At 35.9% G+C, this 27,167-nt stretch overlaps 1 protein-coding gene across 5 annotated transcripts in view; it reads left to right on the forward strand.

The window, feature by feature from the left end:
- The window catches only part of LOC5566203 (ABC transporter G family member 23), a 242,732-nt gene that overhangs the window by 179,939 nt on the left and 35,626 nt on the right, over positions 1–27,167 (forward strand). For all 5 annotated transcript variants that reach the window (XM_021854602.1, XM_021854595.1, XM_021854625.1 and 2 more), the window contains one exon: positions 20,532–20,693. In XM_021854602.1, the coding sequence (XP_021710294.1) occupies positions 20,532–20,693 (162 nt within the window). The remainder of the gene's footprint in view (positions 1–20,531; positions 20,694–27,167) is intronic.

The following is a 27,167-nucleotide window of genomic DNA, read 5'->3' on the forward strand; positions in this document are numbered from 1 at the left end:
ACACCTATGAACTTCTATTTATAAGCAAGGATTTGAACATGGTATAAACCTGAAAGTTCGTGAGGATGCTTGAGATATATCCCCAAACCAAATTTCATCACCAAAACTCGTACCAATTTGCTCATATGGTTGAAATAATTGAATTTCTGTTAGATATCATTGAATTCCTTAGGAAATTGCATACATTTAGGCGTTTTCCGCGTAATTCTTGAAATTTAACTATTCGTTATTTATATAAATATTGCATTGTTAAGAATTTTACAAGCATATTCGGATTCAGGGAGCTCAAATTTATCATATAGAGTTGTTTTGGAAACTAAGAATAATGGCATTGACAAGTGATCAATTTCACCCCGGAATGAGATCCTCTGATTTTTTTATTTTTGAGGTATTTGTTAACACTAAAATGACATTTGTTAGAAAATGTCGGTACATAAGTCGATGAGGCTCACCTTCGTACTTGTTTTCCTGCATTTAGTTGTTTGGCATTGTTAACATTATAGAAAACAGACTAGAAAAACCGTGAAAAATGATCAATTTCACCCGAAATTACGGTACTCTTCCTGGAATGGCTCTTCAAATTATTATTATTATTATTATCTTTATTATCGAGACTTTTAGCCTGTGGCTGGTTTGTCTCCACTCTTCAAATTAACTAGGGATTCCTCATAAAGCCCCTTCAGAAATTTCTCTAAAGATTTCTCCAACATTTTATGCGAAATGACTCCTGTAGTTTTTCCAAACAATTTCTCGTGCATTTTTCAAGTAAAATCTTCATGGCTCCTTCATAAGTTTATCTGAGATTTCACACCAGCTGATATTACAGTTAATAATCAAGTAATTTCAATCATCTAAGCAATTAAAAGAACATCTATAGAATCATTTAAGACTTCTTCAAGAGCTCAGAAGAGTTCTGTGAGAGTTCATCATGGGTTACTTTCAAACTTAATCAAGTTTCATCATATGTTTACATATCATCGTATGACTTACTTCTAAAACATCTCTTGGTTTTTGACAAATCTCACCAATAATTTCTTGAACAAATCCTTGGTCTGTTTTGGAAATATCCCTGGGAAAAAAAGTAGGGAAATTCTTTGAAGCCATATTCGGGAAGTTTCTCTAAGAACTTCAAGAATAATTCCCGAAGGAATCTAAGGAACAATCTCTGGAGTTATTCCTGAAGGAATTCACTGGTTGAAATCTGAATGATAATTGCGATGGAAATCCCATAATATCCTTTGAGAAAATACTTTACAAAATCTTAAAAATGTTGTAATAGAGAATCTTGGTGGAAATTTTGAGAAAACGATGGTAAATCATTGGATATATTCCTGGAGTGCAAATGATATTCTTGAAAAATTTCTGAAAGGCTTTGAAGGAATTCCATGCTGGAATCTCTGCGGTAACTTCTATGGTAATCTTTAGAAAAATTCTACGTTGAATTCCTAAGATATCTTAAACGGAATCCTTTGGAAGTTCGTGAAAATCACGAAAAAAAGAACTCCTGAAGAGTTCATTCAGTTATTCATTTGCAGCAATTTTTGAACAAATTTATTGATTTTTAAGGCATTTCTTTATCGAAAATTTCAAAATCAATCCCGACTCAAAAACATAACATTAGGAAATTGTCAAAATTTTCCTAGTATTTCCAATGTAGGCTGTATATGAATCATTGTTGTCCAGAGCTACTTCGCCAGTTAATATTTACACTTCTATGACACTTCACTAGAAATCCTCTCGTTAGTTTCCTGTGAACTAATGTATCACTTTAGTCATAATTCTACAAAAGCTTTTTGGTTATCATGTATTTCAACATCCGATTTCACATGAGCGTTTTACATTTAGACGGTATTCGCCTTTATTTTGAGGGCCCTTAAATGAAACTCCGCAGCGGGCCGCAAGAACCCCAAATACCCAGCCGAGGTCCAATTGAGAAACTTTATTTTCAAATTTTTTGTTTTTTAATTTCTTCCTGCAGATCCTGCCATATCATTTTTATAATAGGATCGCGAGTGTTTTGAAATAGCCTTCTCCTCACGTTCTTAAGGCGGATCAAGAGTTTAAGATCATCGTTTATAAATAATCACGGATTCAAATTTTGATATTGCAATGGAGTTAGCTGAAGTTTCGAGAGCATTGTCAATATCAAGTTTTGTTTGCAAAGAAATGTTAACATCAAATGACCGTAGATGCATGTTTCATATGTATTCCAATCGGCTTATAAATAATTGAAAGTGAAGCTGATAGGATTGAGAATCGCTTCATGGTATATTTGAAATGTAACAGGGGCATGATCAGAATCAAAATCAGCGTGAGTAACCAGTTGGCTACAAAGGTGACTACAGTCGGTTAAGACCAAATCAATCGCTTAATGGTTTCTAGAAGAAGAAAGACCAGTAGGGCTATCAGACTACAGAAATGAGAAATATCCTGAAGAGCACTCATCACATAAAATTCTACTATCAGAATTGATTTGCAAAGCATTCGCGATGCGATGCTTCGCATTAAAGTTACCGCAGTGACAAAACATTTTGACTTATTGCGAGTCAATTTCTGCATGTCAGTTTGAAGCAAATCAACTTGTTGCCCAGGGCATTGAAAAGGCAAACAGGCAGCTTTGAAAGTATATATTACCTAGCTATGTTTAAAGAAATCAATGTTTCAAAAACGTTGGTTTCAAATGGAAACGTCGATGTTTTGTGAATGATAATAACAACTCCATCTAGTTAATGATCAACGATAAACAAAAAAGTTTGGATCTTATTTGAGTTTGGTTTCATGTTTCAAATAAGTTTCAGTAATAACTGCTCTAAATATGGATACGTCTATGAATGATACTAGAAACTCAACTACATCCTCCATTCAGTCGACCATTACAAATACGTAAAAGTTTAGATCTTTTTTTAGTTGGAAATCAGATTTAAAACAAATTTTGTTATTCTCTGCGATATGTAAGTTATTAATTGATAGGAAATTATTTATGAAGCTGGTGCTCTTTGCCAGTGTTGATCAGACTCATTTCCCCGAAATTCAAATTGTGAAGCCATGAACTGTTATAACTGTGCGTTGTATTCCTGAGATGGAGGGTGGTTGGGCTTGAGTGTTGCACATAGGATCCGACAGTTTTGATCTCGGTGGGCCGCAATTCAAGTTTCGGTGAAATGATACGCACTCACTCACTCACTCATTTCATTTCACCGAAACTTGAATTGTGGCTCTCTGGGATCAAAATTGATCGATTTTGTGTGCAGTACTCAAGCTTAACCATCTGCTTTTCTATCTTAGGAGAATAGAGCATGGTTGTAGTAGTTCATGGCTTCGTAGTTCGGAAAATGTTATTTTCGGGGAAATGAGTCTGAACAACACTGCTCTTTACCATTCAAAAAACGAGCATTTAAGGTGAAGATGAATCGAAGCCAAATTTCAAATTTTCAAAGCACGGTCCGGGAGAACCAAACATCTGTTTGAGCTGAAAACCTAATCTATCGGTCACCACCAGCTAGTGACCAATCGATTAAGTTTTCAGCTTGAACGGATGTTTGGTTCTCCATATCCGTGGTCTTGAAAATTCGAAGTGTGGCTTCGATTCATCTTCACCTCAAAATGTTAAACAAATTAGTTGATTCTACTGGAGAAACGTAATTCAATTACAATCTTATTAGTATTTTTTTCAGTCTTATATATAAAGTGAGGTTCCTCACCGTACATCGTTGAAATCTTTCGATGCAAGAGTACATCCTGACACTCATATCAGTTTGACCTTTCCCTTCTGATGTTCGCCCCAGGGCAGAAACCTCAATTGCAGCGAATGTCAGCAGTTTTGATTGATTCGTTCCTACAATGGTGCCTGATTGATGAAATTTTCAGGCCTTCGAGTAATGTACCGTGACTATTTACCGCCAGTGTGGTTGCGTGCACGTTGAAATCACATAGGCATCCATACATGCATGCTCGATCATTAACGCTCACCACACTTGCAGAATGACTGAAAATCACGCCAACAGAGTTGGCAAGTACGCAGCCAGTTGAGCTACCCAGTCGTACGATCGTGTGCCTTCTTCTCCACTAGGTGGGGTTGGTGTACCAGTATTCGTCAGCCTAAGAAAACTATGTATTATAAATCAGTCATACGCCTTTTGAATATGTCAATATTTTTATGCACATTTGTATCGACAAAACGTATATAATCTGAGGTGGCGAAACCCGATTCATTCACCCTACCTCGATAACAAAGCTCCTAGATATGATAGCTCATGCCCACTGGATAAAAGCTCGGTTTCACTACGGTGGTAGGTGTAGGGTAGATATGGGCACATGCGCACTTCACTGAGCCCCTAAGAAAAGCCAAACAACGGACAGCGAAAGAGTGAAACCGAAAATGGGATGACCTTCGGAAATGTAGGCCGCAGTCGCTTTTATTTCTTGTTATTTTTGCCACTTGCGTTCACGAGTGACTTTTGGGACATCGCCGCCGTGCGGTCCTCGACTCGAACACTCGGACGCGGTGGGTAGTGTCGTTGATCGCTCTTTTTGGGCTGCTATTGTGTAATCGTCGTAATCAAGCGTCGGTCGCCGCTTGGAAATATGGAAAAGAAAACAAAATCGACTGGTTTTCAAGGGAAAGAGGTGGTTCGATGAACGAACGGTCCATCGAAAGCCTAGCAAACTCGACGAATAGGGAGCCGAAGGGGTTATTAGCGATCGGTTAACGAATTTTCCTTCGCGCGCAGGTGAATTGTGATACCTTCGATGTGGTGGCTAATCGTTCGATGGGTTACCCAGATGAGAGGGCTCTACGGGGGCATTTGCAATTATATCTGTATAGGTGAATGTGTTGAAAGATTACTCTTTGATGGAAGGGTTACAGCAACCGCTTGCGATCGTTGAAGCTTGTAATATTTTACTACCAAGCGGAATTACATTTTAAGTTGTTTTATTGCGGTAGATGTTAGCAACAATACTGAACGAGTGCTTTGATTGTAAGCGCTAATGGGTTTGAACGATAACTTCCGCAATGGGGCTAACTGTTAAGCTCACACTAACACTCCCTCTCTTCTAAGTGCTTGCGCCAGATAATGCCAAAAAGTGGAACACAGTTTTTGCACTTGTCGTTTTGAAATTGTTGACTTATCATTAAGGCCCAAGTAAAAATACTGCAAAAGTCAAAACTGAAAAAGTATGACAATAAATCTTCGAGCTGTTTAGTAGAATACCTATAAGTAGATGAAAAAAAAACCGAATTTAGTACTATACCATTTAATTCTACTAGAGTTTGTATCGTTTGACAGATACGCGTATTTCGACCTCAACTGTAAGGCCGTCTTCAGTGTCGTGTACTAGATTCGACTTGAGTCTAGTACACGACACTGAAGACGGCCTTACAGTTGAGGTCAAAATACGCGTATCTGCCAAAAGATACAAACTCTAGTGGAATTAAATGGTATAGTACTAAATTCGGTTTTTTTCATCTACTGAAAAAGTAGTTTTCTCTTTTTAAATAGACAAATCTAAGAAAATAAAAACACACAGCTCTTTTATTTATCAAATAAAAAGGCTGCGTGTTTTAATTTTCATCAAAATTTTGTTTTAAAAGGAGAAAACTGCTTTTCAGTTTTGACTTTTGTGCCATTTTCTCTTGCGCCTTAAAAGCTTCAAATTTGCTAAACGTGTGTTCAGAGGATGGGCTATTTGTAATACCATTTTTCCAACTTTTACACAAACTTTTGAATACAAAAATGGAGCAAAACTCGAGCTATAATGAAAAAAAAAGTTGCTGAAGAAACAAATTTATTTTGAGATTACTTAACTTAATCTCTCAAAGAGCTGAATAATAGCAAAAGAATCGTTGGTTATCTCTTTCACCATCCGTTGGATTGAGTCGCACTATTCATCAACTTGCTTTATTATGAGGTTAAGAAAAAGTTTTCGCTTTGAAATGTTAAATATGTTTGATTATTACAGAACTATATGGTGTTTGAAACACTTACCCAAAAATCTTTGAACAACATAACAAATCTTCAAAGACATCAGAGGCGCGGGAAGTGGGTAGGACAGACAAAGGATTGTCCTAGCCGCGATTCAACAAAAAAAAAAAAAACAAGATCAGCAAGCTTGAAAAATAAAGCAAACCATTTAAGTCTGTCAACTGTCTTATCATCTAAATAAACTCGATCAATGTCGTACTTATATTTACTGTAATAATTGCTACCTCTTTAACCATTAGAGAAAAAAAATGGAGCAATCCTCTATGGCATTTCTGAGTTAATCAATGAATGGTTTCTCAAATATATCTACGGCCAACTCTGTATATGTTCTGCGTCAATGGTTTTGATAAGTTCTTTGTTAATATCTTAAAAATTATTTGATTCAATTCCTACTGATATTATGTGGCATCATTCATAAAAATATTTAGATTATGATTTGATGAAAGAACTTTTTTGATAAAACTTTTAATTTAGCATTGTTCAAAAAATTCCAGCGGAATATTTGATACAGTTTCTGCACGATGTTTCATTTTTTCAAGCAACTTCTCAAGCAAGTTTCTCCTGGATACTTTTGCGATTAGCCGGGTCACTTCGGTGCAAAGAAAAATAAACTTTTAAATTCACAGAATTTTTGTTATCTATCTATATAAATAAAAATGGAATGATGTTTGTATGTCACGAAATGGCTTGAGAACGGGTGATTGGACTTACATGATTCTTTCACTGTTGAATTCGTCCAGAGCTCCGCCGTGTTTGTGCGAAGAAAAATATTAAGGAAGACATCGGAATAGTGAGGAAAACGGGAGAAAATAATCTGACATTTTCTACACGGGACTTGCATAGCGCTTTCCAACAGCCTACTTGATGGCAAGACGAAGTTTGCCGGGACCACTAGTTTATAAATAAATAAGAAAATTAGAACAAACTTACTGGTTGTAAGGGCAAGCAGTTTGTTTTTTTTTTGGGTTAAATTTGTTTAAAATTGATTTAAAAACGATTTAAATACAAAGGTCATTCATATTTGTTAATAGCACTGGTAGTAGGTTTCTTTTTAAAAAATTGGTCTCTTTTTTTTATGCAAGTCTCTAAAAAGTCTCTACTTTTAATCGAAGGTTGCTAGAGTAGGTATCTATTTATACCTTTATTATAAAGTCTTTCTTTTCCCTTAATCTGCTTGTATTGAATGCTGGTGCAAAATTGAACAGGCTTCAAGGAAACTTTCAGAGACAATATTAAGATTTTTTTCATTTATCTTAGGAAATTATCTAGGAGATCTTCTAAAGTTTCTTCAAGAGTACAGGAGTTGCCTTGTTGATTAAGGGTGACTCTAAAACTTACCCTAATCAGAGGTTACTCTAGGATTTTTTTAAAGAAAAAATACGTCACTTATTTATTTTTCAGAACAAAAAAATCTTTGCATTTCTCTGGAGACATTCCTGGAAGAATTTCTGAAAAAAAAAACTTTTAAGAGTTACATGAGAAAATCTCGAAGAATTTCTGAGGATTTTTTCTACAGAAGAAGGAATCTCTGGAGCAATTGCTTCAGGTATATTTAAAGAAACCATTAGTTGAAGTTTTAGATTAATCCTCAAAAAAAAAAAAAAAAAATTAAAGGAAATCCAAAGAAATTTTTGGAGAAGTTATTGATTGAATTTTAAAAGACGTCCTCGGTCAACGAAAATCTTGGAGAATGTCCAAGGGAAATCAATGAATATGTGAGTTTTATGCAAAGAAACAAAATGGAAGGTCGCTGCTTTTTTTTTAATGTGTGTGATTAATTTGTGATTAAATTCATCTGAGCACATGTCGGCGATGCTCATCTTTCGTATCGTTGTGCAATTTGTAAATGCATTCGGCTAACATTTTCCAATAATGCAATACTTCGATTTTTTTTTCTAAGACTTCCACTTTCAACTTCTACTCTCAAACTACTAAAATCTACTGAATTCACCATAAAAATGGTTGTTGTAACTCGAAACTAGTTAGCATAGCATAGCACAACATAGCATAGACTGACTTTACATGTCAATGGTTGCTAGTCCGTGATTGCTCTGAACCGGTAAGAATTACACTTCGATCCAAATGAATAAGGGATGGGATTTTCCGCATATTCTCAAAGTGCAATTTTAGCAGCTCTCATATTATTGATCAATAACGGCGCCGGCCAAGTCCTTACAGTCAGTTGGGAAGGGTAAGGAACGTTATTGTGTAATGATCGTTGCTTCTAAAGACCGAGAATACCTCTGCATCTCCACAATCATCACGGGACAGATGTGATTAGTGAGGGAGGAAAAAGATCTGGGAATCACCTTTGGTCGGTGTTGCGATTCATGGATTAGGAGGGAAAATTCGAAACTTAAAACTAGTATTGCATGTTTGTATCGCAGTAAAAATATATTGAAAGAAATTATAAAAAAGTCGACATTCATAATATCGAACTATTCAAAGTTTATTTTTAGTAATGACGAAGACAGAAAGGATTGTGTATTTTGAAAGTTTGTGTAACAGATATAAGGGTATTGTCGACACATGTAATGACGAACCATTCACAGTATGTTTGAAAATTAAAATAAAATTAAAAAAAGTGACGTTGCAAAAAAAAATGTTTTACGTCGACATTAATAATGTCAAACTATTAAAAGGTTATTTTGAGCAATGACGAAAACATAATGGTATATTAAGTTTAAATGAAACGCGAAAAAGTCGACACTTGTAGTGATGAACCATTCATAGCTTGTTTGAGAATAAAATAAAAGCTCCTTTTGAAAAGTCACGCGAGAAATGTTCAACTTAACCTTGATCAAACCAAAAATTTTGAGGGTTCCCCACAGCCAACACTTATTACTATAAAATCAAGTGAATCCTAATTAAAATTTTCTAAAAAAAAACTACGCTCCTTTATGATTTTGACTTCTGAGCCTATTAAATAAACTATAAATTTAAAAAAAAATCTACATATTTTATATTTTAATATATTTCTACAGTTATACAGTCCATCTGATATCTTTGGTCATACGCAAATGAACCTGACAATTTGAATACCGCCTCCATCGAAAAAATTCCACTGCCAAATGAGGAACTGAGATACTCGTCAGCGCAAACAATGACCCGATTTGGGTCCGATGAAGATTCAGATACCAAAGTGCAGTCTGCCAAACGTTCGTTGATCGATATGATAATTTTCCAGTTATTCCAGTAGATGTAGCTAGTGTCATTTGAGGCCGACGCGGAGTGATGCTTGACCTTTGAATTGATTTTCTTCTTTTCAATTCTTATCAAATTAAAATGTTTCGAACCGTTTTTTTTCTGAAAAATCTGCCGAAAGGTCGGCAACGTAACATTGGAACTTAAGGTAACCTTCTGACAATTGAAGGGCCCAAACGCAAAGAGGCGTAAGTGACATTTTGGTCGATTTTAGTTTAGTATACTAAAAAAGCTATTTTGTACTAAGCTTTCTAATCGCATTTTTTTGTTAAGAAAAAATCACATGATTCATAAAGGGATGCTTTGTTTTAATGGCTCCCATACAACTTGCATGGCATGAAAAGTTGCTGAAAAAACTTGAAAATCAGTTTTCTTAAAACAAGGTTTACGTCACTTACACCCCTTTGCTTCTAACACCTTCAGTTTATTCAGTTATGTAAAAAACAGAAGGTAATCGAAAATATCAATACATTTAAGGGCAACACCACTGCCCTTGATCTCTACTCATCCATTCATCTTGACCCTTTGCAGCCACGCCATTGTTCTGCCCTTCCATTCCAATATATGTAATTGTACCACTTTTGCTTTTATTGGAAAAGTGATTCACCTTCTGTTCAACCAACAACCGTCCATGCTTCTTGTAGCTTCAGCTGGGAACCTTCATTCGAGGAAAGCGTTAATTCACTACTTCGGCTTACGACCACTGGGCTCGTGCCTTCAATTCAATGCCGTTTCAAATGCTACAAATCGTACACTTACCCACAACCCATTGAGGCCTACTGTAAACAACTGGCCAAGAAGCCGATCGGCTTTGACGGTAGGTACATACACGGCAACAAATAAATTGTAATATAACAGTATATAAGCTGTACACAAATTTTTAACGTAATAAATAAAAAGTATATGTAAAAGTTGAAGAGGAATCCGAACCTTGATCTAGCGAGTGAGAGCCACGTCCGGCACTTCTTGGTCATTACACTACGTCGAACTGACGTTCCACAGGACTTGCAACAAAGTTTCTTTTTCTATCCAAAATAGATTTCTTGGCATTTCTTTCGCTTAAATCCATTCACGTTTTGCGCGGAGTATTGTTGGCAAATAATTGCGATCAAATTCACATACATTCGATTGGTTTATATATAATCATAAATTTCTTTGGGGGATTTCAACTTATTTTTTCCTGTGTACATCACCTGACCTAGGGCCCCTTTTTTCTCCTCTATCATGGACTATCATAAACCAGGAGAGTGCTTGTAATGAAAGCGTGGTTAGTCCATTAGCACCCCGCATATCTACCTGAGTGCGGCGGCGGTCCAGTCAGGCAGTGTGCCAATGTTTACTACAATCAGTGTCGTCACCCTAGTAGGCCATGCGAGGAATGTTTGTTCGTCGCCCAAGGGGGTTTAACCTATCGCAACTCAACTGCTGGATCCGACGATGGTGACGACGGTAAGTCGAGGTGAGCATTAACGGGGTGTAATTGGGTCTAGGTTGAAAATGGCTTGCTGTTACCGACGCCATAGTGGCCGCGCTCGATTCAAAAGATGGCTAAAAGTGGAAATTTTGCTCAAATCGTTTAAAAAGCATGCTTTTTTCAAAGCATTGATAGAATTTTGATCACAATTACTGTTGAAAAAAATAAAATACATTTCCAGTACATTTGGCAGATTGCGTTGAACATGACCATAAGCATGATTGACCGTCCGTAGTATCTACTCCGTTATTGCAAGAACAGTTGTTCTTACATAGAGAACTAACAGACGCTACTTGGGATCAGTAGCATCCTCAATGTGTAAGTACTGGTGACCTCATTATTAACCCTCTAATACCCAACCCCGCCTTTAGACGGGGTACACTTTGGAATTTTGTGTATTTTTTCGTAGCTCAGAAATCAAAATGATTTTATTTGTGGCTTTAACCTTGACTCATAACATGCATATAAGAAAAGTTTTTTATGACTTTTAAAACTTTTTTCTATTTTTGAAAATTGTTTGAAAAATTGTATTCCTATATAACCTTCAAATGCCTGGTGTTCATTTAACGTGTAATATAAAAATGCGAACTTTTTTTATTTTTCTACGATCAACCTATTACAGAAGAAGAGCTTGGTGGTATTAAAATAATTTTAAACCTGTTGTTCCGTTAATTACACGGAAAATAAAAAATATCACAGAAAAAAATTAAAAATTTCAAATTTTTAAAAGTACCATGAAAACTTAAATTTTTATTATTGCCAAAAATCAGTAACCAGAAGAGGCTTCAAGAAAAAATGAAAAAAGATAGGGATGTTCAAAAATAAAAATTATAAACATCAAAAACCAAAATTCACAAATTCGTGAATAAAAATAAATCATTGCCCAAAACGTGTTTAGAACGATTTTAGATAACGAAAAATGATATTTAGATCGAAAATAAAAATTTGGGTATTAGAGGGTTAAAACAAACAAACCTGCTGCGTCCGAATGCAGGTCAATTTGGGGATGGAAAAGAAATGTTGACGTGTTACTTGCTTTATGGAAGTCGAGGAGTCTACTGTACTTCCACGAGAAAACACTGGGAATTTCGAACTTGGTAAAAGACGAAGATATAATTTGAAATGAATACGTGAACACAAACATAGAAGACCGATACTCTTTTCGTAACCGCAATACGCGAACCGGACACGATCCTGATTTCGTCACTCGCTACACAGTAGCAATTAACACATTCAATGGATCAAACACTACTCAATTTGGCAGATTGGATTACAAAAACACATAACTTCATAGATGAATACCAACATGAAGTTTTACTGATAAGTACTTATAAGGCTGGATTTTCACTCTGTGACTTAACATTAAATTTGCATATCTTGGCGCAATAACGCACGAACAATGACATAGCACATCTAATACAATGGAACATTTGTAGCACAATGAGAGTGTTTTCTAGATAATCTTAAACAGCTTCGGAAAACTGCAACATTTTTGATGAAGTTCCATGTTATACACTTATTGACACTCTCAGAGGATAAACACTTCAAATACGATTCAAACCACCTTGAAACAAAGAATATGATCAACTCTTCAGAATTAAATCTGTTGAGCTAGATTTTATTAGGATTTAATTCAAAAGCAGCGGTTTTTGAGGAACAACTTCCGCAAATTTTGATAATTCAAAATAATTAATGTTAACTCCACAATCCACATGATGTAAATAATCGAAATTTACAACAATTGATCTTGAACTTTGGGAGGTTTGTTTTCAATAGTAGAATTATCAAGGAAAAATATCAATGAAAGGATTTACAAACCTCATTTTTTAAACCTTGGCCAGCTTTGGGTCACTGTGCGACGGTAGTGGTGGGTACTGGACAGGGCTTGTATATATTCCTGTACGTACTCACGGAAATATGCTTGAATGGATGTGCATCACATTGACAGCGCTGAATATATATTAAGCTGATTTAAATATTGCAATTTATCTGATTTTTGCGAATTTAGACAACTTATGCCAGTGTTTCCCAACTGTTAGTCCACGAATCCACAGAAGGCTGGGATTGCCTCTCAGAGGTAAAGCCATTACAACAAAAAGTCTTGGTGAAAACTAAATGGGGAGCAGGCTCCTATTCTTGGCACTTTTGATTCACTTCGGCAGTGTTTTTTTTTTAACTACGGAGCTCCTTTATGGCCACAATATGCGCCGTACTGATGCGCTTCTTATTGTAAAGATTCAGACAAGTCTGTCCCCCCATGCCAAAGTGAATCATGGAAGTGCCCAAGTGGTTCTGTACACTCAGTGTATAATAAATAATAGTAAGTTCAAGAAAAAACAGTCAAACATTTTCTACAACTAAAGAGTTTTATAACTCAACTCCTCTCTCAGAGCCTCACAGAATTATTACTAATTCAATAATTTATTTTTTACAAACACACCTTCGCTTAACCCTTAAAGTGGCAGGACGGACCTTAGTTCACAAAAACGCTACGATCTCAGTCATCGGAATCTAATTCTTCAAAAAGTTATGGAAAGAAGATTAGTGTACCTACATTTTGAGGGGTGAACCATCCCTCCCGCTTTTGTTTGGCTCGAAAAACCTTGGCTTTGGCAATTTTACTAAGTAGGGTCAGTGTTCCCTTAGTGGACAGTCCCCTATAGTCGCACTAGTGGCTTTTTACGGCCGTTTTGCTATGAATTTTTTCAAAATATTTTTTGACATGAAGGTAGGGAGCTATTTATCTAAGTACCATTGATACACAGCTTGATTTTGTTCAAAAAATGATCGAAATAATAAGTTTTGCTTAAATTTTGAGCTCCCTTGCGCCTATAATTAACCTATTGTTCCTATAGTAGCACTACTGAGAGAAAATATTTTTTATTATACGAAATAATCAATGAATTAAGTACTTTTTTCACATCAAACGAAAGCTTTTGATCCACACTTTGAAGGAAAAATATAAAAGCTTTGTAAAAATACGGTTTTGATTAGTATTTTGCCAACGCCGTGATGCTAGTGCTACTATAGGAACAGAAATTAGAAATAGTGCTACTATAGGCACATGTATTCCTATAGTGGCACAAGCGATAATAAATGCAAACATATGAGTTTTCGCAGTTTTCATATTTTTCCCACAAAACCAAGATAAAAAGCTTTCAGATGATGTAAAAATAATGACGCTAGCGTTATTTTTCGATTTTATATGAATATTTGTTCTTAGCTATGCGGCTATTGGTACATCGACCCTATCATGAAAACAAAAGGCCATGCAGATTTTCGTTCAGTTTCGTTTCGGTCAAAATGATGAACTTTGTCCAACGTAGGCATTTTGGATAATTATGGTCTTCCCGGAAGAGGACACCGGTGAATCAGGATTTATTTAGGAGTGTTCATATGAAAATGGCTGTATCTCAGTCATATACGAATCAGATCGAATTCTGTGGCCAGCATTCGGCAACAAACCCTTAGGTTTATGTTTTTGGTGACGCTGGAAGTTGGCGCATCCTCCCTCACCCATCCCCCTCGATGTTTAGTTTGAATTTTTTATGATTATTTAGCAATTCTATAGAAATTTTGCTTACCACCGCAAAGAGGGTGTTTTCAAAGCAGTTTATATATCACATATATCGCAATGATGAATGATTGCCTTTCTGGCTTACAATGACCTACCTGGCCCTTCCGGAACTGATCTGGGCAGCAATAAATACGACGTTTTTAGAAGGGGTTTTATGTTGGTCATAAGTCATCTGAGTTCATTTATCCAAAAAGCGTAGTAAGTGTGCTTTTGGAAGCGCGCATCCGTTGGGGAATTTGTGAATGCAAATGTCCCCACTCCTGAGATTTTGAAGAGATTACCAAGAATATGGTAAAAGCTTTTAGAGGTTCTATATGAATTTCTAGAAATCAGTGTAAATTCTTGGAATCAGAAATACTGCGATTTTAGTAGGAATACTTCTTGGATGCATGTAGATTCCAGGGTATTTTTCTGGTTATTCTGGTAATAATATTCTGGTGAGGAATATTAGAATCAAAAGGAATGTTGAACTTAAGATAGGAGTTTGCTTTAGTGGGAGTTAGGGAATCTAGTGATTTATGGTGCATGTTCTAAATTTTTGAGTGTTGGATCCCAATTGGTGATCAGAAATACCGGAGGAAGCTCTAAGGCTCTTGTATGAATTGAGATTGCAATGGAACTTCTGAGTTCTGAGATTTTAGTTGAAATTCCGGTGGTAGTTCTGGGTTTATTGTTTGTATTCTAAGATTTAGGCTTGGCTGCCAAAGATTTACAGAGTTGTCTTGGATTCCAGTAGAAATACTGAAATACCTATGGGAACTCTGTAATTCAAATGAACCCTAAGATATATTGAAGACAATCTACGATTCTGGAAGAAATTATGGGGGACAGTGTTGAGTTCCGGTTGAAATCCATGATTTCGATGAAAAATCCCCAGGAATTTTTTGTAAGGTTTCCTGGGACTCCAATCGTAATTTTGTGATTCTGGTGGGAATTCATAGACCCTGAAATCAATTCTGAGATTTATATGGGTGAGAATTTTGAGATTTGGCAAGCATTCTGGAGGAATTTCTGCGAATCATGTAGGAACTCTCGGGATTCCCATATGAATTCTAGGTTTTCGATGAAAGTTCTGGGTTTCTAGTAAGAAATTCGGTATTTATTGGGAACTACCGAAAGCGTGTTGGGTTTATGGAGGGTAAAATTCTGAGATTTTGATGTGAGTTTTGAGATTTCAGTGGAAATGGGTAGTTCTGGTTTTATGGGGAGTATTATAAAATTTAGGGAAGATCGCTGGTGTTTCGGAGAATTCTTAGATTCCGGTAGGATTTCAGGTGTTTTGTGGGAATTCTGGAGTTCCGAAGAGAGAACATTGGAGAGAATCTTTTACCTTGAAAATATTGAAAGAGTCTTGAAATTTTTGAAGGAATGATGAGATTTGGAACAAATTTTTCGTTTGCTGAAGTATAGGTATTTCGACGGAAATTTATTGATTTCGATTAGATATTCCACGATTTTATTAGCATTTTTTTCAGGGTGATCAATATTATCGATAATGCTGGAATAATTTATATTTTTTATTTTATTTGAGAAGCATTCTGTGATTTCAATACAAACGTTCGGAATCTGGAACGAAAACTTAAGAGTTTTGTTTATACGCATTAAAGTGCATTCGATTGAAAAATACGATAAATCGCTTATTTTTCAATCGAATGCACTTTAACTTTACACGATCATGTAACATTTAAGCATCTTTGGTTGTAAACTAAACGAAATGTTGTAAAAATAGATGAATTTGGTTTATTTTTACTCTATACCTCAGTTTACACTACATTGGAATTTAAATATTTTTATCTGTGTACATAAATTTTCGTTTATCTTCGACTCAGAACGTGCAATTCTCGAAATGTCCAAGGCAGAGTTGATAGAATTTTATCTTTATTTGATAACATTTATGGTTCAGGATAATAACTTACGATCACGGTTGAAAAAAGACCTGGAGCATGAGCATAGATGATCGTTAAATTCGTAGTAGTCACTTCTTGATTGACCAGAATTCTTTTTCAGCACTCCAGGTAAATATTTTAGAATTGTTCGACAATTTCTTTAAGTGTTCCAACAATTCCTTCAGTAATGTCTTGTTAGAATTTCAAGGGAAATTTTTGAGGATATTTTTTTAAAAAAAAAACTTGTGGCAATTCCTGGAGACGATCCACAAATATACTTGATGAAAGTTGTTGTAATATTACGAGTAACCCTTTAAGAGGTGTTTGTGAAGATTCCCAGATACATGCGTAAGGGAGGTTATCTTGAAAGTAGGTGCTACAAATGGCCATATTCTTGGTGGCGGCAAAAGTAATCAATCGTAGGCCTTCTAAGTTCGCAAGTTGGAGGGCGTTGATCTTTCGATTCATCATCCGGCGATCAAATCTCCTATAATGATTTTGACGTCGTTGCTTGGTCTAGTTAAAAACAAACACTACTAGTTTATATGATCCCTTTTTCTAAAGAGCATTAGTATGTTATTGATGTTATTGATATCGAAGAAAGAAGTGCGGTAACTGTAGCGCGATTTTCCACCTGCACGCCAATGCTGTGTACGATCAGCGTGGTTTTTCTACCAGTATTATGCAGAATACATAAACGCAACAACGTTAGTGTCAAAACGAATATAATCTGTGAATTCTTCCCTGAGTAAACTTCCGGTTCATACAATTATATTGCTGGAACAGGACAATACGATATGGCCTTGGTGTGCAACCAGTATCTTACCTGCAGTGAGCTGTTTGTTAAACGCATATGCCTATACCTTTATTTCCTATCTCCGAATGTCAAAGTATTCATTGCAGCAACTGAAAACATTCAGAAAACTGCGTCGAATCACTACACTTTTGGAATGTGTACGATAAAACTATAAACATACATAAGCACCCTTTCGCATGAACCCAAAACAAGTGTGCAAAAAATATGATATTATAAAAATATACCCAAAACAAGTCCTTCCTTACACAATTCTGCAATCATAACTTTTTTCTCCCACGATGAATATTTTTGGCCTCATATAAACTTTTTCTTGACTCGTTTCGATCTTTCGAATGATATATGAGTCATCTGTGTACATTCTGGGACCAAACTCCATACAATTTTGCCCAATCTCCTTTTCAAAATATCGTACGTTTTATGTGAAGTGTTTCGTGAATATGAGTTACTCACAATGAAGCAACATATCATCTATACTTTCAGGTGTACAATAGTTTGACTTGCCCCTCTTTGCTCCTAGAGGTGAAAATAACATTTTCATTTTTCATTATAATTTATCTTTTTTCATTTACTTATAATTTATCTATTTCGTCAATCAAAACTGCATCATGTGTCTTAACTCGTTCAAAGCTTTACTTAAATTAGTAAAAAGAAGTTGAATTTGTATCTGTTGCTCAGATTTATGTACAAATTTCTGCATTACAACCATTTTTTTTTTGTGAAAATAGCCTTCTGATTCGAATGGATACAAAATTTAGTTTGGATAAATTTCACTAGAAAATCAAATTTTCAATTTGACAATCATTTCCAACGGGATTGTACCGTTTTGACTCATATTCCAAACACTTAAGACCAATAGTGACTTCAAATGCATCTGATTGGCATAAATTGGCTGATATCTGTGTAAATTTTAATTTCTTCGCAAAGGCGAACTGTTAGCTGTTGGGTGGACCAATAATAATGTTGATTTAATTAGTTTTAGTATTGTTTTTACGTAAAAGTATGGAACAACATTTTGATTCAAATGCCGAACACTGTGCTTTTTCTGTCTCATATTTCGAACCCATTGATTCAAATTCCGAACAGCACGAATAAATCGTATTCAAATGAATAATTTCGCAAATAAATTTATCTTAGCTTGTTCTACTGGTCTTAAACTCGAGAGTCATCACTACTCCCGAGGTGAAAATTATATTGGAAAGGTTAAAATTGAATAGCAATTGACTGCCATTTACTTGTTATTTGGTGATATATTTCAGCGAAACATTTCAACCAAATCGCCATACAAAAACCGAGTGTTCGGAATATGAGTCTGTTCGGAATTTGAGACAAAACGGTATCAGTAGGCGAATTCCGGCGCGTATTTTCTTCGAAGAAAAGAAAATTTTCTTGCTGGTGAGTTATGGAAGAAAATTTACTCTCTTCGAAGAAAATTTGCACCGGAATTCACCTACAGGTATCCAAAATAGTGAATAGATTATCAATATCAAGCGATTTGGGTCGTATTTGAGGTTTTGTCCGACCTTTGTATGAAGGCCCGCCACTGTGCGTGGTTTTCCCGAACCGCATTATATCTTTCTCAATCTGCACATTTGCGCCGTCTATGTAGATAGTCATAGATATGTAGACATCTTGGTTTTCGAGCACTCTCCGAGGCTCGGGCTCATTGTTCGTTGGCGAATATGCTGTATATGCTGATCAGGATTTAGATTAAGAGTGGATGATGGAAGCAACAACAATTACGAAGTATGGGGCAAAGAACGGGCCTGGGATTGAACCTATGTTTTTCTGCGTGTAAAACAGAAACGATAGTGATTAGACCACCATTCCAGTAATTCCAAAAACCTTCTTGCTTCTATAGTATAAGAGAATGGAAAATTTCTAAAACTTTGACCACTTAAAACATAATCGTTACATCGTGAGACCTTCACTTCAACAATACCAATCCAACCATTCATCTTCTGTGTGCTAGATGGTGTGCTACTTGTGACACGATTACATCTATAGAATGACGGAAAAGTAAATGATCACATCCATCGCCTCCGGTTAGCAGAGCGGCGATGATTGCAAGAAAAATCACGGCTTGCAACTTTTTACCGAGATGCCTTCGCTACATAATCACCTCAATCTATATGAGGTAGGTGCAGGTATCGCCATCATCTAGCTACTCTACGATGACTGACGATATGGCTGTAGTGACTGGCCAAAGCCAGCGGTAAGGTAAGGTGTTGTGAAACAGAGCATTACCTACTATACCGGAGCAAATACTACGGCGAAGGAAAACGAAATGCAATGAACTTTCAAGGACGCGACTCCATGGCACTGGATGGCAAGCTAAAAGCTGGTTCTCGCAGTTGGGGGGTGGTCACTTTTATGACGCGTGGAGTTTGTTATTCACGGTGTAATCGCCATAAATGGGCGCTATAAGGCGACCGAGACGTGCAGCTTTAAATTTATTGCATTTCTTGTCGTATTCGACTTTTACAAGAGATGTACTGATCATGGTGTTTTCCTCATTTCGCGATGAATGTTAAACATCGATAATTTCGCTTTATTGTAGCCGTACGATTATGATAAAGAGTTATCGCAGTTTCGAGTTCGACAGGGAACGTTTAAAAATCGTAGAATTATGGGCAACAGTTATTCGAACTAAGTTTTATTGTAGCATACTTATCAGGCTGTATTTATTAAGTAGAGGTAAAGCTAGAGGTATGCGGTATTTCAAATGATTTCGTCAAATACCCTAGGAAACGAAATACCGATGACTGATAGAATGACTTTGAAGGTTATTTTCCCAATATTTTCATAGTTGAAAGAAACAAAATAAGTTACAGTTTAAACATATTTGAACACGCTCAAAAAAGCGTTCTGGAAAACGTGAACTGTCAAAAATACACCGTGAACTACCATGATTGGTCTCGTATACATGATCTAGTTCAAGGTGTATTTTTGCTTGTTGACGAGTTCACGCCTGCTGTTCACGGATACGAGAACGGATTTTTTTCTGTGAAAGATCGAAAACTAGGTAGTAATGCTCGCTTGAATGCAAGTTAGGTAACAGAATCCTTACATTTATTCATCAATCAAAGAATACGACACTTATTGTCAAAGGCCTCGTGGACCCCTGAGAACTTGTCAAGCCCACCTGGGGGTCCCCGGACCCCCGGTTGGGAAGCCATTGTTCAGAACCCTTGCCAGTACTCCAAAAAATCCACGTAGTTCATGGCGAATCGGTAAGACAATACCGAACGGGTTTGTTTTCGATTCAATTTATGCAATACCAAGAGGGAGTTTTAGTCGATTTTGCATACCTTAAGAACACAAAAATATGTTTCCTGAAGGCTATCGCGAAAATAAATCCAAAAGAATAATGATAAAAAATTTATTCCGCAAAGCAAAATAAAAGTTTCGTTTAGTTCGAATAAAAAAATGTATTTTTGAAATTCAATCATTATTAAAGAAACTCTTTTTATTTAAGTCTCGTAGCGTCAAGAAAAATAAATGCATATCGCATATCCGTCGTTAAAAAACTTTCGCAATCGTACGACAATTTTAATAACAATCTGCAATTATTCTTTTTTTCCATTTCCAGAGGGAGTGAGACGAGTGTAGCGACGATTGACGATGGAGGGACGATGTGGGCCAGGCAACAGCATGCCGTATCCGTGCGGCATGCATTCAAACAGTACGGGACGAAGAAGAAACCAAATCAAGTTCTATCAAACCTAAACATGACAGTAGCCAAAGGAACAATGTAAGTACTCGATCCCACCCGAACTACACGTGCACGGTTGGCCTCAGTTATCGAACGTTGATCATGATCTGCTCAAAGCTTGAATTGAGCTAGACGCTCAGGTTTTCCCGTTCCCAAGGGGGTTACATGAATCCGAAGGGTGATGAGGGCTACCGCGATTATTTTAATGGCTAATAACACGTGAAACTTGATCAAGCTTTTTCCCGATGGCAGCTCTATTGAATTCATGTAACACGTAATGCACATATATGTGAAGGAAACTTGCATACGTAGGGAATTCCGTAAATGATGCGTTCGCGTGTTTAGATGATAGAAGCATTGTTTCAATTGGGTAGCTTTGAAGTATGACTGGATTCAAGCACTTGCGAGGCGTTTGAAGGAGATACTCAAAGTAACGTACCAAACCATATTGTCAAATTGAATGCGAGGGAGTTAGAAGCATAGGGGTTGTAAGTGACAAAAAACCTAATCTTTACAAAAACGGCTTTGCAGTTTTCAGCAATTCTGCACTCCATTCAATTATATGGGAGTCAAAAAAAAGCCGTTTCTTACCAAACTTAAATATATTTGCGGAATAAAATACGCATTGACAATTTTTTCATACAAAATATCGCAGAATTTTGCAGATATTTTTTTTGTCTTACAAGATTGAACGATTTCACAAAAAGACACATTGATCCCTCAAGAAATTAAATCATGTTAAATTATTTTGCGGATGAAATTTTTGCGAAAATTTAAAGGTTCGTTGCTAAAGAGTTAAAATTTTTGTTTTAATTTCATGTCAATCGAAGTACTAGAAGGCGAGTTTCATGTCTCCAAACTTTATTTTAAGTAACCAAGTCGAGTCTAATACACGACACTGAAGACAGCTTTACAGTTGAGGTCGAAACCCGCATTTCTTCCAAAGAATACAACCTCAAGTAAAAATTCACTACTATACCATGCCATACACTAAAATCTCAATTTACAAAGTCTTATTTAACGCCAATTCAACTTTTTTTTACGAAGTTCTTAAAATAAGTCACATAGCATAGCATAGCATAGACTGACTTTACATGTCAATGGTTGCTACTCCGGAACTGGTAAGATCTTCGATCCAAATGAATAAGGAATGGGAGTTTCCGCTTACTTTCGAAGTGCAATTTTAGCAGATTTTATTCTATTGATCAATAACGGCGCCGGCCAAGTCCTTACAGTCAGTTCAGATGGGGAAAGAATGTTAGGGTGTAATGATTGTTGCTTCTAGAGACCGAGAATACCTCTGCATCTCCACAATCACCACGGGCAGGGTGTCTATTACTGAGGAAGGAAAAAGATCTGGGAGTCACCTTTGGCCGGTGATGCGATCCATGGATAAGGAGGAATAATACGATTTTTACCTAACACTTTTTTGGCATTTTGTCTCACGATGAAAAGATATTATATTATAAAAGATTAAAAAAAAATCGTGGACATTCAAAATGTCGAAAAAATCAAAGATTATTTTCAGTAATGAAAAGAAAAGAAAGCTATGTATGATAAAATTATATTTAATAAGAATATAGGTTTATGCCGACACTTTAAGTAACGCACCATCCACAGTTTGTTTGAAAAATACGAAAACGATATTCATAGAATTTTGAAAAATGAGTAAAAATCCTATACAATCTTCTTAATTTAATGCATTCCGACTTAAATTAATGAAATAGTTATGAAAGTTTTATAAAATAGACCGTATAGGGTATCTTTAAGAAAAAGTAAACTTTTATCACGTGGACATTCATAATATCGAACTAATCAAAGGTTGAGGAAAAAAAAGATAGATGTGTATTACAATTATTTAAAACAGAATAAGGTTTATGCCGCCACTTGTGATGACGAACTATCCATAGTATGTTTGGAAAATTCAAAAATATTGTAGCATCGGTATAAATGAGTAATCATAGGCATGAAACGAGCTCACCAGTTTGTAATCTATAAATCGCACTCGCACAACGCGAACCGGACACGATTGCTTGGGCTTCTCCGATGCACTACCCAGAATCGCTCGTAAACGGAGAGACGGGAACCACACCGATGGACCAAAAAAAAAAAACGAATCCGAATGCTTAGGCTTCTCCGATTCACTGCCCAGAATCGCGCGCAAACGAGAGACGGGAATCGTACTGACACGAAAAAAAAGAAGCCGAATGCTTGGGCTTCTCCGATGCACTGCACAGAATCGCGTGCAAACGGAGAGACGGGAACCACACTGATGGACCAATAAAAAAAACGAACCCGAATTCTTGGGCTTCTTTGACTCACTGCCCAGAATCGCACGCAAACGGAGAGACGGGAATCGCACTGACACGAGAAAAAAAAAGAACACGAATTCTTGAGCTTCTCCAATGCACTACCCAGAATCGCTCGCAAACGGAGAGACGGGAACTACAACGATGGACCAAAAAAAAAAACGAATCCGAATGCTTGGGCTTTTCCGACTGCCCAGAATCGCGCGCAAACGGAGAGACGGGAATCGCACCGACCCGAAAAAAATAATTCTTGGGCTTCTCCGATGCACTCTACGAAGTTCTTAAACTGAGTTAAGACAATTAAATAGGAAATTATGTACTAGAATAATAGGTTTCGCGGAAATAATCTGATTTATTTTAACTTATGGTTTGTAGATTAGTTCAGGCGTGATTAACCTATGCAAAGCTTATACTTCACTGGAATATAGTCTCCAGATACACAAGTGTGATTTACGAACCTTTGAAAACTTTGCACATGCAGAGAAGCTCAGAGCAATTTGTGACTTTGATTTTGTTGTTGTATTGTTGTATTTAAGGGATGTTCTGAGTCATTCATGAATAGGTATATAGGTCTTAGAATCTACATAGGTAAAAAGTAGCATGGATCTGGAGATGGACGATTACACTGCAGAACACGTTTTTGTCTCAAGTATAAAAATACCGCTATTTACTCAAATGGATCTGTTGCTGAATCCATTATCGTTTTCAAAAATATCCTTGCACGTCTAGTTTGTGAGATATTGGCCGTTGAAAATGCAATATTTGACAATATCAGCCAACTTGCATGCAAGTTTGACAGCTTGTATGGCAATTTATTTGCTTAATTTTCTCAGAATTCAAACTTCAAATGAAAGTTGAAGTACTTTGTTTTTGCATTCTTGCTAAATCCAGTATGTGTGATAACAAAGAAGTTTGATACATTATAAGGTACCCCGGGGCAAGTGAGAATCAGGGGTAAGTGGGGCGTTTCGTCATAGCTCACTTAGGAAAAGTTTTTCATGAGGGTATTCTTCTAGGAAGTTGAAGATACAATGACAAGGAATGTATTTAGTACTAAACATATTGTTATTTTTATTACCATGTGGTTTATGTAACAGTTGTCAGTTCAGCGCCATTTTCAACTTGCATGATAAATTGTGACACGTTTCACGTCTTGCATTGAATCGCAAAAAAATAAATGTGTTATAAATCGAATTTCCATCAATAAGCTACAATTTTAAGTATTATTACAAGCTGCTAACGATAAACCAGTATTTTGTTTTTATCTCATATGAAGTTTTTGATGATCTATCTTACCCCAACATATCTTTGAACCCGGGGTAAGTGGGACCTATCAAAACAATAACCAGAATCAAAACTTTTCGTATACGTTTCATACATTTTCCTAGAGAACATCACTAAAACATTTAAACAAATGATTTTTATCAAAAGAGATCAATCTCAAATTACGTAATTGTGTAAGAGGTAGAAGAAAAGTGTAATTATTCTTTATTTTTTTTATTTTTTTTTTATTTTTGAAATACGACTTCAAAATTGAACAAACACAAAGGTAAAATTCGAAATACATTATGAGAACGATTACTTTTGTTTTTTATTTGAACTTTATTTGTTATTTCTACCAAATTAAGTAGTGATGGAAAACAATTCCACTCCATTAAGCGGTTTTCTGCCATGCACATAAATAATGACAAAACATATTTATAATTTCGTAAATTATTGATTGTTTATGTGCTACATTTTAATTAACAACTTATAAATTATTCATTTTGAACATGTTTAATCCCTCTTTTTGCTTTTATTGAGGAATTTTCAGTTAATATTAAAGATGAAGTGACATATAATTAAATAAAGGTGTTCTTCCTAAAACGTTGCGTATTTTATGGTTGATCCCTTATGTACATCAAATATGTACTTAAAATCAAAAATCTATGATTTATCAATCCTATTATTGTAATGGTTGACTTACTGATGTGGATTGACGCATGAAACTGGATGTGTCCCACTTGCCCCGTTTAGCGAGGTAACTGCGTCCAATGGCTCATTCTAAAACTTTCTTCTAAGGTTTGTACAACTTCGAAATTATTCGATCAATTTCATGCACACATCAGAAAATATATTGCCAAAATGTGATTGTGTTGTTGGATTTGAAAAATATTGACATTTGAAAATTTTATTGAACAATTTGTTTGAACTATCGTTTTTTTCGTTCCCACTTGCCCCGCGGTACCTTACTTTAAATTCCAAGTAAACATCAATTAAACCAGTGTTTGGCGACCTGTAGCTAAAAATTGTGACGTGCAGGGATATTTCTGAGAACGGCATCTGACTCAGCGGTCCCAAATATATTAAAGACACATAATTTAATCTTTGAGACACGCAAAAAGGTCGTTTCTGTTACGCTGTGTTGTTGGTGCAATACGTGCTCTAAGTAACTCAATGAAGTATGTTTCATGCAATCTAAATATTTCAGCTCATATTCAGTAAAATTTTGCATGGGATTGCTTCAAAATTCCTCCAGGGATCCTTAGCAGATTTTTTTTTTGTGGAATTTTTGTTGCAGAATTTCTAGAAGAATTTCTAAAGGAATCCCAATAGGATTTTTTTGAGAAAATTCCTAATAGAATTTCTGGAAATTCTTAAGAAGAACGCCTGGAGACATTCCTAGAAGATGTTTATAATGAATTCAAGGAGGAGTTTATGAAAAAATACTCCTCCTCGAATCAATTTTAAGAATCTTCTGGGGGTAAGTCCAGGAATTCTTCTAGGAATTCCATTAAAAATTTCAAGGAATTTGATGGGGAATTTTTTACAAAATCCAGGAGAAACTTTGTAGTTATTTAAAAAGAAACTCTGTAATGAATTTATACAGATTTTGTTCCGGATTAATCTCTGAAGTTAATTTCTGGAGCTGTTTATGAAGAAATTTCTGTAGTAATTTATTAAGTAATCCCTGAAAAAATCTCTGGAAGATTTTCTGAAGGAGAACTGCTATTTTCTGGATGAACCTTGAAATAAATTCATATCCTTGACGTAACTTCTGCAGAAAATTCTGGATGAATCACTGCATAAATTTTTGAAGGAATCCTTGAGATGTTTTCAGAAGGAAAGATTATGTTAAGGTGGAATTTCCGGAGGAATCATATAGACACCTCTGAAATAATTAAGGAATGAATCCCTGAAATATTTTCTGTAAAAATCCCTGTATAATTTTCAGAACGAATTTCTGATGGAATCTTTGGAAAAAAATCTGAAGGAAGAGGAATTTGCTAGTGAACTATTAAAGAAAGTCCTGTAGAAATCCCCGGAAAACTTGTTGGAAGAATCTTCAAAGGGTTTTCTCAAGGATTTTCGTGAGGAATTTCTGAAGAAATCACTGATAGAAGTATCTGTGGAGGATTTCACTGAGAAAATCATGGTTAAATTTGTGGGTAAATGATTGATGTAATATCTAGGAGAAATTCTAAAGAAAACTCTGATGGTCGCTTCTGGTAGAATTTCTTTAGGAATTCATGAAGTAATTCATACAGAAAAGTCAGGAAGAAACCCTAGAAACATCTTTCTAAAAATCTCAGTTTGAATTTATCGACGAACGTCTAAAACACTGAAGTTATCCCAGGTAAATTATTATAAGAAATTAATAAACAATTTTGTAGAATCCCTGGAGGAGTTGCTGCTGGAATTTCCAAATCAATTGTCGGAGGTATCCCTGGAGGAATTTCAGGTGGAATCTCCTGTGCATTTTCTGAAATCAATCATAGAAGAATTTTCAAAGAAAAGTTATACCACATGCAGTAATCTCTGGATGGAGTTCTGGATGAATCGCTGAATTTCTGAATGAATTCCTGGTGGAATTTCTGGAAGATTTTATAAAGAAGGAATACTTTGAGTATTTTTTTGAGGGTTTCAATATAAATTTCTTGAGGAAATTCAGATGTAACTACATAAAACAGCAGAATTCCCTGGTGAAAGTTTTGGAATAACCCCTGGAGGAAGCTCTGGAAGGTTTTTTTGGGGACCTCTGTTGGAATTTGCAGAATTTCTGCTGGAAGTCTTCGTGGAACCGCTGAAGAAATCTCTGTTGTCAACCCCGGAAAATCTGCAAAAATAAATGAACGATTTTGTGGAGTAATCCCTAGTGAAATTATCGGAAGAATTATTGACGGAATTTCTGAAGGAATTATGTACAGCAATTCGTGGAGGATTT

Source organism: Aedes aegypti, chromosome 1 (genome assembly GCF_002204515.2).
Source record: "Aedes aegypti strain LVP_AGWG chromosome 1, AaegL5.0 Primary Assembly, whole genome shotgun sequence".
NCBI lineage: Eukaryota > Metazoa > Arthropoda > Insecta > Diptera > Culicidae > Aedes > Aedes aegypti.